The following is a 13,826-nucleotide window of genomic DNA, read 5'->3' on the forward strand; positions in this document are numbered from 1 at the left end:
ATTTATAGAAAATCATATTCAGTGGCGTTGATTATTAATCATATTTAAAAACATGTCAATAAAATTAGTATTCAATTATCAGCTCAAACACCTCATGAGCTAAACCCATTAATTATTCTATGCGCATAGATTGACCATCATTGACCATCTCAGTACTCCTCTGTGATTCATTGAAACTGATCACCAAACAAACACCAAACAGACAAATGAGACTATGATTGTCATATCATCCATATTGTGGACAAGGCAATATTAGGAATTGATACGAACCAGAACACCAAGTGCGGCCTGCCGTTTCACCAGTTGTCCTTTGAGTGTTTCGATCTCCTTGGAAATCTGATCCTTTAGAAGGTCTGTTGAACTGGAGACAGGACTATCATTCTAGAAAATCAAATACATTTGCTGGTTATTAAAACAATCTTTTATTACTATAATAAGCATATTTCATTAGTACTGTCTTTTGGTTTTCTAAACAATGTGGGGGCGGGATGTAGCCAAGTGGTAAAGCGTTCGCTTGATGCGCAGTCGGTCTAGGATCGATCCCTGTCAGTGGACCCATTAGGCTATTTCTCGTTCCAGCCAGTGCTCCACAACTGATGTAACAAAGGCCATGGTATGTACTATCCTGTCTGTCTGATGGTGCATATAAAAAAATCCTTTGCTGCTAATCAAAAAGAATAGCTCATGAAGTGGCGACAGTGGGTTTCCTCTCAATACCTGTGTGGTCTTTAACCATATGTCTGATGCCATAGAACCAACTGTAAATAAAATGTGTTGAGTGTGTCCTTAAATAAAACATTTCCTTCCTTCTAAACAATGTTCTGCAGGTGTCATTAAACATACATTTAGTTAATTTATGCAGGATAAAATGTTAACTAGGTACTAATTAAGGTAAAAGAAGTTAACTATTAACGCAATTAAGGTGATTAAAATAATTATTTCATATCTATTAGTCAAAATAATTTAAATCTTTTAACCTATCTCTACTGACCAAATGAAAAAATAATTAAGCATTTTTTTTTTTTAATTTTTTAAAGAAAGTGAGAAAGAAAAATAAAATTTTTATTGTGTAAGTTTTACTTTGAGGACTATATTTGTACAAACTGAAAACATCCACTCAATAACTGAATCAAGAAAACGAGAATCATATTTATTAGGTTACTGGCGGCCGAGTGGATGCGAGAGATTTGCTTACTGTGGACACGTCTGACCATTTTCACAGCCAGTCGACAATTGTGCACTGTCTGCCGATCTCACGAACCTGATCGTCCACGTACTCCATCTCGGCTTCCTTGTGAACCAGCCTCCATATATCTTGTAAATCAACTTGTCTTGCCAGCTTGGCCTTTGATAAATGTCCCTGCAAACAAAATTAGCGCCACTACAATATTGATCACTTCCCACACCCTCACCTTGCAAATTGCCCATTACAAGATCAAGTGTTTAATGAGGTCAGAGATGTGCCATTTGTCTGTTAAAACAGACCACACCAGCAACAGCTGTAATTAACCAAAGATAAAAAACGATGCACTCGACATGTTTTCAATTACTTGCAATGTCAGGGATGTAGACCAGCGGTAGAGCACTCGCCTGAGGTTTGATGACTCACAGGAATGATCGCCCGTCTCATCCAGTGCCCCACAAATCAGATATCAAATGATGCCATTAAACTAAGAATGAAAAACCAAGTTAGGTTTACTTTATGTCAAAACAAGGGCGAGACGTAGCCCAGTGGTAAAGTGCTCACTTGATGCACAGTCGGTCTGGGATCAATCTCCACCAGTGGGCCCATTGGGCTATTTCTCATTCCAGCTAGAGCACCACGACTGGTACATCAAAGGCTGTGGTATGTGCTATCCTGTCTATGGGATGGTGCATATAAAAGATCCCTTGCTACTAATAGAAAAATTAGCCGGTTTCTTCTCTAAGACTATATGTCAAAATTAACAAATGTTTAACATCCAATAGTCGATGATTAATAAATCAATGCTAATCAAAAAGAGTAGCCCATGAAGTGGCGACAGCAGGTTTCCTCCCTCAATATCTGTGTGGTCCTTAACCATATGTCTGACACCATATAACCGTAAATAAAATGTGTTGAGTGCGCCGTTAAATAAAACATTTCCTTTCCATTCCTTATGTCAAAACAAAACATTCTGGTTAGTCGTACACATAAATGGGTACACAAATCACAATGCTATTCAAATACAATCTTGTTAAGTTTCTTTTAAAAACAAGAAATGTTTTAATTAAATTATGATTTTTTTGTTTATTCAAGTGTCATTTAATACATATATAAAGTGCTGATTTGGATCAACATATTATGGCAACAATAGTGAACAACAGGTATCATCCAATTAATGCTAAAAAGCAACAAAGAGCAGTGAAACCGGTCTAAACCGGATCATGCCAGGGATCAATTATTGATCCCATTTACACACGATCCGCTGTTTAGAGGGTGGTGTTTTGCCATTTACAAACTTTGGTACCACGAAACTTGGCCGGTTTTCACAGGATCCCAATTTGTTCAGTGTCCGGTTTAGACAGGTTTTACTCTATATTTGTATCAGTAATTTGTAACTGACAATTAAACCAACCTCTAATTCAGAACATATCTGTTTTTCTCTTTCCAGTGTTTCTTGAAGCTTGGTGGATGTCACTGCAAATAACAATAGAGATCTATTTGTATATTCTCTTTAACTGAGTAATTAACTAACAATTTATACAAAAGATACAAACCTATCACTTTGTTATTGAAAAATGGAACAATGAAAAATTTACACCAAATCATTAAACCAAATAAAAATACCACAAATAAATTAAAAGCAAAAATGATCCTCTTAAATGCATTTATGAGTAAACCTACATGATAAATTCCATAACAACATAATTTAAGTTTTTAAAATTTTTAATAAATAAATAAAGTACTTACATTCAGCACAGTGGTACTTTTCCGACAAATCCAAGTTGGCCCTAAAATCAGAAATGAAATATACTAAATCAATTTTAGAAAAACATAGAAAGGACCTAAACAAGTGTTTCCAAATATTGAAACATGTCCTGATCATTGTCCAATAACACAGTGACGACTCCACAGACATGCAGCTCTGATGAAAAACCAACAACAAGAATAGATCCTACAGTCACCTCAAGACGTCACTACCATAGAACCAGTAAAACCTCTGTAATTATAGTAGTACAATAAACCTATTTGTGATAATAATTTTTTTTAAAACCCTATACATTTGATAGGTTCTTGAAGCTACTGAGCTTTTTGTAATTCACAACAGATTTGTCATACCTGAATATTTTTAATGCCCAGAACATATACTTGATAATAAATGGTAGATCATATACAATTCTCTTTCATTCAGCTGGATATATAAACAGAAATTTAACTAAATGCATAAATTTCTTTTTACTGTTATTTTTTAACTGACTGATGATCAAAACAAATTGAAATTTACGTAACAGACACACAAACAGAATGACCATTAATGTAAAATAGTGTGACCCATGGAACCAACAAACTGGTTATGGTAAAACTGTTGTTTAATCCTTACATATGACAGCAGAGTGTCAATAACTCAAACCTACTGTTTCTTTTCTATCTGTTCACAAATATAGTCTTTGGTGCAATGATGCTCACACCTAAAATAGAAATGCTACATAAACCTGTCCTAGACACATTAAAAAAAATATGCATATATCTTCAGTTAGACCTTAGAAATGCCAAAATACTTTGGCTTGCAAATAATATTAGCCATGAAAATACCTAGAGTAATTGAATCAGTAACCGTCTTGGTGGCTAAGAGAACATCTTTAGATACCTCCGAGTAACCAATGAAGTTGGCTCGCCCTAGTGTTTGTGTGTTGAAACTTGTACTGACACACACACACCACACACAAAACAACAAGAAGCACTTTATTTCAGCAAATCTAATCTATTCTCCCAAATGTAAATTTTGTAGATAGGAAAAGACCCACACCCATGCTTTCTTATTTTGTTATCATGTATTAATGTTCTGCTGTACAGTAATTTGGACAAACCAATAAAATGTACATTTTGTAGATAGGAAAAGACCCACACCCATGCTTTCTTATTTTGTTATCATGTATTAATCTTCTGCTGTACAGTAATTTGGACAAACCAATAAAATGTACATTTTGTAGATAGGAAAAGACCCACACCCATGCTTTCTTATTTTGTTATCATGTATTAATCTTCTGCTGTACAGTAATTTGGACAAACCAATAAAATGTTTATTTCAGCTATTAACCTGTTTTATTCTTTAAAAATGTCGAGTTTATAGTTAGAAGAAAAATGTCTTGCTATATGGTTGTCATATGTAACTTTTGTTTGGATTTTAACAAGTTCTATTTTCAAAATGTAAATTTTCAAGAGCCAGCAAAAAAGGTACAATTTCACAGGGTAATCTTAACTCATTTTGACTAAATTAAGAATAAAATTTCACCAAAGAAATAAGACATTTGCTATGAGTGTGTGTGCGTGTGTGCATACATGTACATGTGTGTTTACAAGTTTCAGAAATTGGTTCATATCTTCAACTCAAACTTTTAAAATAACAAAACCGCCCCCAAAACCACCTCTCACACCCCACCCCTCAAAAAAAATTATATAAAAAAATCCTATTTTCCTTGTTCAGGTAACAACCTGCAACTCCTAATCACTATGTTAACAATTCAACTTCATTAACAATCAAAACAAATTTTCATGAATATGTATGTCAAATAGCTTTTCACTTCACACAATTTCCGTAACAATATGTAACTCCTAACGGCTACATCAACAACCTGATTGCATTAAAAAGTGTATGTGTATGTGTGTGTCATACATGATTTCATTTCCTGTAAGTTCTGTGAAAAGGATCACTTGAGCCATTAAGACCTAATATCATCTAATATCAACCCCCATCAATTCACACCTTCTTAACCACAGTCAAACATCCCTGGAGATAAGTGAGGTCTGGATTGCCATAAATCCTTCCTGTACAATAAACCCAACCTGTTCAAGGGAATCTTGAAAAATCAATAACGACTGTGGCCTGAATATCTTTTACAGACATTACGCCAGTTTATGCGCCACTCTTAAACAACTGAGGTAACACAAAAAGTTGCAATAATGATAACTAAAATCATCAAAGTTCTAGCGGTGTTGTACAATGTTGTACAAGTCTTCTCTGTAAAACTCTTTCATTTTGATTTTATTTCCTGCTTATATTTACTATGTTCTCATGTCACACACCTCAGCTATTAGACCTGTTTGCCTCAGACAAATTGGGAGGAAGAAGCAGCCTTTGAAATGCACACAATTATACGAAGGCAGTAAAGTGCCATTGCATATTAATTTTACCATGGCATTGCATTAGTAATTAAAAATAGGCAGGGTTTTATTTCTAAAATTTGACTTGACACCCATGGCTTTGATTCTGGGAATTTTAGCGTCGTTTTATAAAAAATTGGGAATGTTCAGTTTCATTTTTAAAAAATCTTATTATGTGAAGTTAGAATTAAAAAGAGTAATACAAAACATATACTTGCAATTGATTCAAATTAATATATTTATTTTGCATTATGAAATGTTATGGGTAAATGATGGAGTGTTCAAGTTTGTCAAGTGTTGCATATTGCTTTCAAAATACATGTATATATTTATAGAATAAAATAGGAATTATTTACATTCAGTTAGGACATTTTTTAGTTCAAAATTGGGAATAAAAAAATGACAGATTGGTTTTGGGGGAATGGTGGGGAATGATGCCGATAATCAGTCTAGAAACATAGGTGATAAAACCTTGCAAACACGTGTGTGTGTATGTGTACATATATATATATATATATATATATATGATCTGCATACATAAATATAGTCTATTTTAAATGTATTTGAGATTAAATAAAATAAAAACCTATACTCTTAAGCAAAACATTTAAGTGTTGATTGTCAGTAATTCTTTGGCTTCACATATAAAGAAAACAAACTATTTTAGAAATATAAAAAATGTTTTATTAACTTTCATTCTGTCATGTCATAGGGTTTTACATGCACATTCAGAACAAGCTGTTGTAGCGCACAGAGCCGGCCTTGGCCGGCTCCTCCGTCCATGACAGGAAAGGTGGGGGGAGGGGAGAGGAAGGACCGCCTGCACTGGCAGGTGCAAGGGAGCACCAGCAGCCTGATCAAATCGGTAGCAGGCGGGTGGGGGTGGTGGTGGAGCTATGGAATTTGAATGGAGCAGTTAAATGCCAAAGAGAAAAGGGTGCGCAATTTTGATTGAGGGAATTTGGCGCAATTTTGAACGGTCGGTCGAAAGGTATATGGCCGAGCTAATATAGGTTTTGATATTAGTGAATCGAGAGTAGCTCGTTAATTTTAGACCTTTACGATGCTGTGTGGTCTCTCTAGGTTGCCCATAGGGCCCTTATAAGGGCCTGACTGCTTCTGGTCGAGGCATCACCAAGTACAAAGTTATTACCAGCAGCAAGTATTGGGCGTTTGGGTGGGGGAGGCCGATATTCTTTTGTTCAGCTTCCCCCGGGTGCATTGCAATTGTGTACTCGGAACGGTATTCTTTTGTCCGGTTCCTTATTAGAGTACGTGCTGGACCATTAAATGGGGGCGGGTGCATTGTTATCATTAGTCAATGCACCCTGTGTACTGATGCAGTGAGCGTGTAGTCTGTGTGTGAATCTTAGTTTTGTGTTACAGTTGTACCTATTGTCTTAAGTCCCTATTCTAGTGAGTTCAACGGTCATTCAAGACCACCCATCCCCCTCCGTCCTTGTATAGCATTGAATACAATGACGGAGGGGGAGTTAAACTAGCCTAGCTATCTAATTTGAAGGGTTAAACCCTTATAGTGTAGGTATTGGTTTAAAAGCCTAGTGCTTGGCATACTTAACTTTATTACCAATGCAATAAAACGAAACTAACGGTGGCAAGTAGCAATTGTATACATATATGCACCGATCTAGGTACTTAGTTTGAAGAATTTTGATTCCCAGCCCCTAAATATAGGATTTTAGTAGGCTTACTTGGTTTGTCTTCAGGCTATCTGGATAGTTGGGCATCGGTTTTCCTGCATGTCTTTGCTTCTGGGACCCTAGTTGACTTACCTTAGTTGGCTAGGATGGAATGCATCAGTAATATAATTTTAAAAAACATGGTGCAGGTGCAAAGACAAATTTGTGCAGTTTGGTTACAGTTTCCATTCTGTGACAAGTTATCCAATTTATAGCTATGCTTCGAAAATACAAATAAACACCAGCTTTAAATGTCTCAACTGTGTAGTCTTGGAGCTGTGTTGCTTATGATATTTCCCCCATTTTATGATGACATAAAAATGTATTTCTGATTGCCACCATGAAGTTCAAGGCATGTGTCACTATTCCACTTCAAAAATTAATAATACATTATTCACCTACTTAAATTTGTATCCATATCAAATCATGTAGTTTACAGCTTTGTTTTGTGTACAAATGTTTAAAATAATTTGCAAAAACAAATTAACTGTTACCCATGTGTCTACATGTAAATTTTGCTAATTAAGTTAGCCAGCTGTAAACACTGATTAAAACCAAAAAGAAGTTGAAATTAAGTTTAAGATTCCATTGACCTGATCAGATAGCGAAATAAGTATATATATATATATAGTGACTGGTCAGTCTAGACTCTAATGCCATGACAACACCATACAAATTGTATGTGTGTGATATCATTAGAGATCGAGTAAATCTTTTATTTTTATAAGAATGGATCCTGGTAACTGATAGGTTACGACCCATTTATCAAGTTTACAATTTATATTATATTATTATTACAAAAAAATCTCTTCAAATTCATTCATAACACCGTTCTCATTGTATTGATACTGTATGTGAAGATCATTATATTTTGATTAACACTGAAAGGATCATGATTTACGAGGCATAGTTTTGGTTCATGAAGATTTTGTGGAGAACAATGTACTATTCTCATCTTACTAGACATGAGATAACCTTCTGATATCAAGAATAACCATTCTTCACTTATTTTGATTGCTTCACACAAATTATGTAATTGTGTTTATCCAGATAAAATACTGCTAGTAATGTAATATAGCCAAATACTACAGGAGATTGCAAATGTTTATTAAACAATACTGATTTATTGGTACAGAAACCTATACCAAATTGCTTACTTTAATTAAACCACACGCTGTAAATCAACAAATGACATCATGCAGGAAATTGTTAGACATTAGATCCAGCCAGTTCATTCAAAATGTAGAACACTGACAGAAGAAAGTGTACATGACTACTCCTACAAGGGATGGTTTAAATGCACTTCCCAAAATTAGGAGAGTATGTACCGTTGTCTATGATGTACCAGTTGTGGGGCCCTAGTTCTGACAGGATGAAATCAGGCCACCGAGGGCCATCAATCCATGACACTGGTTCTGACAGGATGAAATCAGGCCACCGAGGACCATCAATCCATGACACTGGTTCTGAATGGATGAAATCAGGACACTGAGGGCCATCAATCCATGACACTGTTTCTGACAGGATGAAATCAGGCCACCGAGGGCCATCAATCCATGACACTGGTTCTGACAGGATGAAATCAGGCCACCAAGGACCATCAATCCATGACACTGGTTCTGACAGGATGAAATCAGGCCACCGAGGACCATCAATCCATGACACTGGTTCTGACAGGATGAAATCAGGCCACCGAGGACCATCAATCCATGACACTGGTTCTGACAGGATGAAATCAGGCCACCGAGGACCATCAATCCATGACACTGGTTCTGAATGGATGAAATCAGGCCACCGAGGACCACAGAGGGTCCGTTTTTCAGAGGTTTCACTGTATCCTGTTACTGTTGGGCTGTGGATTTTTCTCCATTAAATCAACACATTAATCATACAGTAATGATAAGTCATTAATTTTGTTAAATGGTCAACTAAAAAAAAAAAATCTGCAAAACTTTCAAGGTATGGTGCCATACCCAAATATTTCTAGGGGATGGTATGTTACCCGTTTTACCCTGTAGGAGAAACCATGCCAATCACCTACATCAAAAATAATAATGCATGTTGATGTTTTTTGTTTTTTTTAAACTGATTGAATTTGTAGTTCAACCTCCCCAGAGATAACAATCTACCATCATTTGCACACATTTGTTGGGTGAATCTCCTCACTACAATTAATACAGAAAATAGATCTCTGAAGAGACAGAATATATGTTATCAATCTCCTCACTACAATTAACACAGAAGATAGATCTCTGAAGAGACAGAATGTATGTTTATCTATCTCCTCACTATAATTAATACAGAAGACAGATCTCTGTAGACAGAATGTATGTATATCTATCTCCTCACTACAATTAACACAGAAAATAGATCTCTGAAGAGACAGAATATATGTTATCAATCTCCTCAATACAATTAACACAGAAGATAGATCTCTGAAGTGACAGAATGTATGTATATCTATCCCCTCACTATAATTAATACAGAAGATAGATCTCTGAAGTGACAGAATGTATGTATATCTATCCCCTCACTATAATTAATACAGAAGACAGATCTCTGTAGACAGAATATATGTATATCTATCTCCTCACTATAATTAATACAAAAGATAGATCTCTGAAGAGACAGAATGTATGTATATCTATTTCCTCACTACAAATAAAACAGAAGATAGATCTCTGTAGACATAATGTATGTATTATCTATCTCCTCACTACAATTAATACAGAAGATAGATCTCTAAAATGACAGAGTGTATGTATATCTGTCTCCTCACTATAATTAAAACAGAAGATAGATCTCTGTAGACAGAATGTATGTATATCAATCTCCTCACTACAATTAATACAGAAGATAGATCTCTGAAGAGACAGAATGTATGTATATCTATCTCCTCACTACAATTAATACAGAAGATAGATCTCTGAAGAGACAGAATGTATGTATATCTATCTCCTCACTACAATTAATACAGAAGATAGATCTCTGAAATGACAGAATGTATGTATATCTATCCCCTCACTACAATTAATACAGAAGATAGATCTCTGTAGACAGAATTTATGTTTATCAATCTCCTCACTACAATTAATACAGAAGATAGATCTCTGAAATGACAGAATGTATGTATGTATATCTATCCCCTCACTACAATTAATACAGAAGATAGATCTCTGTAGACAGTATGTATGTCTATCTATCCCCTCGCTACAATTAATACAGAAGATAGATCTCTGAAGAGACAGAATGTATATATATCCATCTCGTCACTACAAATAAAACAGAAGAAAGATCTCTGTAGACAGAATGTATGTATATCTATCTCCTCACTACAATTAATACAGAAGATAGATCTCTGAAGAGACAGAATGTATGTATATCTAACTCCTCACTACAATTAATACAGAAGATAGATCTCTGAAATGACAGAATGTATGTATATCTATCTCCTCACTATAATTAATACAGAAGATAGATCGCTGTAGACAGAATGTATGTATATCTATCTCCTCACTACAATTAATACAGAAGATAGATCTCTGTAGACAGAATGTATGTATATCTATCTCCTCACTACAATTAATACAGAAGATAGATCTCTGTAGACAGAATGTATGTATATCTATCTCCTCACTACAATTAATACAGAAGATAGATCTCTGAAGAGACAGAATGTATGTATATCTAACTCCTCACTATAATTAATACAGAAGATAGATCTCTGAAGTGACAGAATGTATGTATATCTATCCCCTCATTATAATTAATACAGAAGACAGATCTCTGTAGACAGAATATATGTATATCTATCTCCTCACTACAATTAATACAGAAGATAGATCTCTGTAGACAGAATGTATGTATATCTATCTCCTCACTACAATTAATACAGAAGATAGATCTCTGAAGAGACAGAATGTATGTATATCTAACTCCTCACTATAATTAATACAGAAGATAGATCTCTGAAGTGACAGAATGTATGTATATCTATCCCCTCATTATAATTAATACAGAAGACAGATCTCTGTAGACAGAATATATGTATATCTATCTCCTCACTATAATTAATACAAAAGATAGATCTCTGAAGAGACAGAATGTATGTATATCTATCTCCTCACTACAAATAAAACAGAAGATAGATCTCTGTAGACAGAATGTATGTATTATCTATCTCCTCACTACAATTAACACAGAAGATAGATCTCTGTAGACAGAATGTATGTATATCTATCTCCTCACTATAATTAATACAGACGATAGATCTCTGAAGTGACAGAATGTATGTATATCTATCTCCTCACTATAATTAACACAGAAGATAGATCTCTGTAGACAGAATGTATGTATATCTATCTCCTCACTACAATTAATACAGAAGATAGATCTCTGAAGAGACAGAGTGTAAGTATATCTGTCTTCTCACTATAATTAAAACAGAAGATAGATCTCTGAAGTGACAGAATGTATGTATATCTATCTCCTCACTACAATTAATACAGAAGATAGATCTCTGAAGAGACAGAGTGTATGTATATGTGTCTTCTCACTATAATTAAAACAGAAGATAGATCTCTGAAGTGACAGAATGTATGTATATCTATCTCCTCACTACAATTAATACAGAAGATAGATCTCTGAAGAGACAGTGTATGTATATCTGTCTTCTCACTATAATTAAAACAGAAGATAGATCTCTGAAGAGACAGAGTGTATGTATATGTGTCTTCTCACTATAATTAAAACAGAAGATAGATCTCTGTAGACAGAATGTATGTATATCTATCTCCTCACTACAATTAATACAGAAGATAGATCTCTGAAGTGACAGAATGTATGTATATCTATCTCCTCACTATAATTAATACAGAGACAGATCTCTGTAGACAGAATGTATGTTATCAATCTTCTCACTACAATTAAAACAGAAGATAGATCTCTGAAGAGACAGAATGTATGTATATCTATCGCCTTACTAAAATTAACACAGAAGATAGATCTCTGAAGAGACAGAATGTATGTATATCATGTTTACCAATGTGATATACAGTTATCTGTATTGATATGACAGAGAGGTCTCTCTTCATTTTGTTTTAATCATTATGAAGATAGTAGAAACGGTACCTACTGTTGTTTGCATGAATGACGAACGGATACATTTTCATGTCCCTTAGATTGGCAACTGCATTTAAATGATGTTGAAGAATGGTGTGTGACAGCAAGTAAAAAATGATTGATGATCTATTCCACATCATTAAATAATAAATATTCATGAGATTGAAGAATTAAATAAAAATGTTGACTACTTTAAAATAAAACTAACATGGATGACTCAGTCATTGAGCGTCATTCAAGAAATCTATAAAAGGGGGAGATAATTTTGAAATGTACATGATATACACATATTATGATAAGGATCACAATTCACTGTGAACATAAGATTTTTTTTATAGAATAATCACAATTTAATTTTCTCTTTAACAAGTGATAAAAACAAACTCACCTTGATGCCAGCTTTGCTGCATGAAATGAACGCTTGGAGGAACAACTCCCCATTTTTACATTTGAAATGGAAATAAAATTCTACAGGGTGCTCATCATTATAATGCCAGATTCTAAATCATACAGAGCTCACCGATACTACACTGTTTTGTAGGAGGCACTCTTGTGAACGCTATGGAGGTAATAATCATATCGATCGAACTCTAAATTGGCTACAGTCTTGTGTTGGCATGGATTTCTCAGTCCCCAAAAAGACAGAAATATTCCCACAAAGTGAAAACCCTGTTGCAGTGTCTGTATCTTGCTGAGTTCAAACATTCTGGCTATTCCTTTTTAGGTTAAAATAAAATTTGATCATGATACATCTTGACTCCCAAGTCAAATACAATTTCTTCCGTTGGTGGACTTCAAAAATCAATTTTCTTCAGCTGAGCAATCATTCTTACCACATGAAGATAAACTAGTTCCCCGGCACACTCAGTCTAAAGATTTGCCAACAAAGCGTGTTAAGACAGTTAATGAAACCAGCAAGCACTATTACTACATGAAAATAAACTAGATCCAAGGAGTATTAACACTGAAAACCAGTTATTCTCGATAATCTGCTCATAGTATTTAACCTAGTGATATCTATTATCTAATTAAAAAGTGATATCTGTAATCTAATTAAAAGTGATATCTGGTAACTAATTAACAGCATCTTATCAAATTGTTTTATTGGTAAAACAAGAAAGAAAAAGAAAAGAAGACGTTATTTACAGACATCATAGAAGTCCCAGGGTCGAAATTTCCCTCACCGAGGGTGTATTTTTTCTATCCCACATGACCACATATGATGTGTTTTGTGATATCATAATTTATCAGCATGAGTATGAAAAACCGAGGCTTGCCGAGGATTTTATACTTTTATCAATGAGTGCTGATACATTATGATATCACAAGACACGAGGCGGTATTCTTTTTATTATCCATTATCGTTCTTTTCATTTGCGACAGTTGTAAACAATGTCAGTAATGTGGGTTGAATGTCAGTGGTAGATTCGTTAACTAGCAGAACGGCACTGGCATGACGTCACTAATGGTAAGTTTAGCGCTGAAACAAACACAGTGACATAACAAAACATTGTCTTGTGATTAAAATTAGACCAATCAAGATTATAAGAAGCGATATCTCCTGCGGAGAATATCGCAAATTATAGTGCCAGCGATATCTCCTACAAGCCTTTAATGGATGTATAACTATTATTTTACATGAACAGAAAAAAATGGTTGAA

At 34.6% G+C, this 13,826-nt stretch overlaps 1 protein-coding gene across 8 annotated transcripts in view; it reads right to left on the minus strand.

The window, feature by feature from the left end:
* LOC121372468 overlaps nt 1-13,826 on the minus strand; it is a 169,332-nt gene that overhangs the window by 106,111 nt on the left and 49,395 nt on the right. For all 8 annotated transcript variants that reach the window (XM_041498787.1, XM_041498791.1, XM_041498788.1 and 5 more), the window contains 4 exons: nt 2,933-2,973; nt 2,598-2,659; nt 1,262-1,360; nt 271-381 (listed from right to left, as the gene is read on the minus strand). In XM_041498787.1, coding sequence (XP_041354721.1) covers nt 271-381; nt 1,262-1,360; nt 2,598-2,659; nt 2,933-2,973 — 313 coding nt within the window. The remainder of the gene's footprint in view (nt 1-270; nt 382-1,261; nt 1,361-2,597; nt 2,660-2,932; nt 2,974-13,826) is intronic.

This window comes from Gigantopelta aegis, chromosome 4 (genome assembly GCF_016097555.1).
Source record: "Gigantopelta aegis isolate Gae_Host chromosome 4, Gae_host_genome, whole genome shotgun sequence".
Classification (NCBI taxonomy): domain Eukaryota; kingdom Metazoa; phylum Mollusca; class Gastropoda; order Neomphalida; family Peltospiridae; genus Gigantopelta; species Gigantopelta aegis.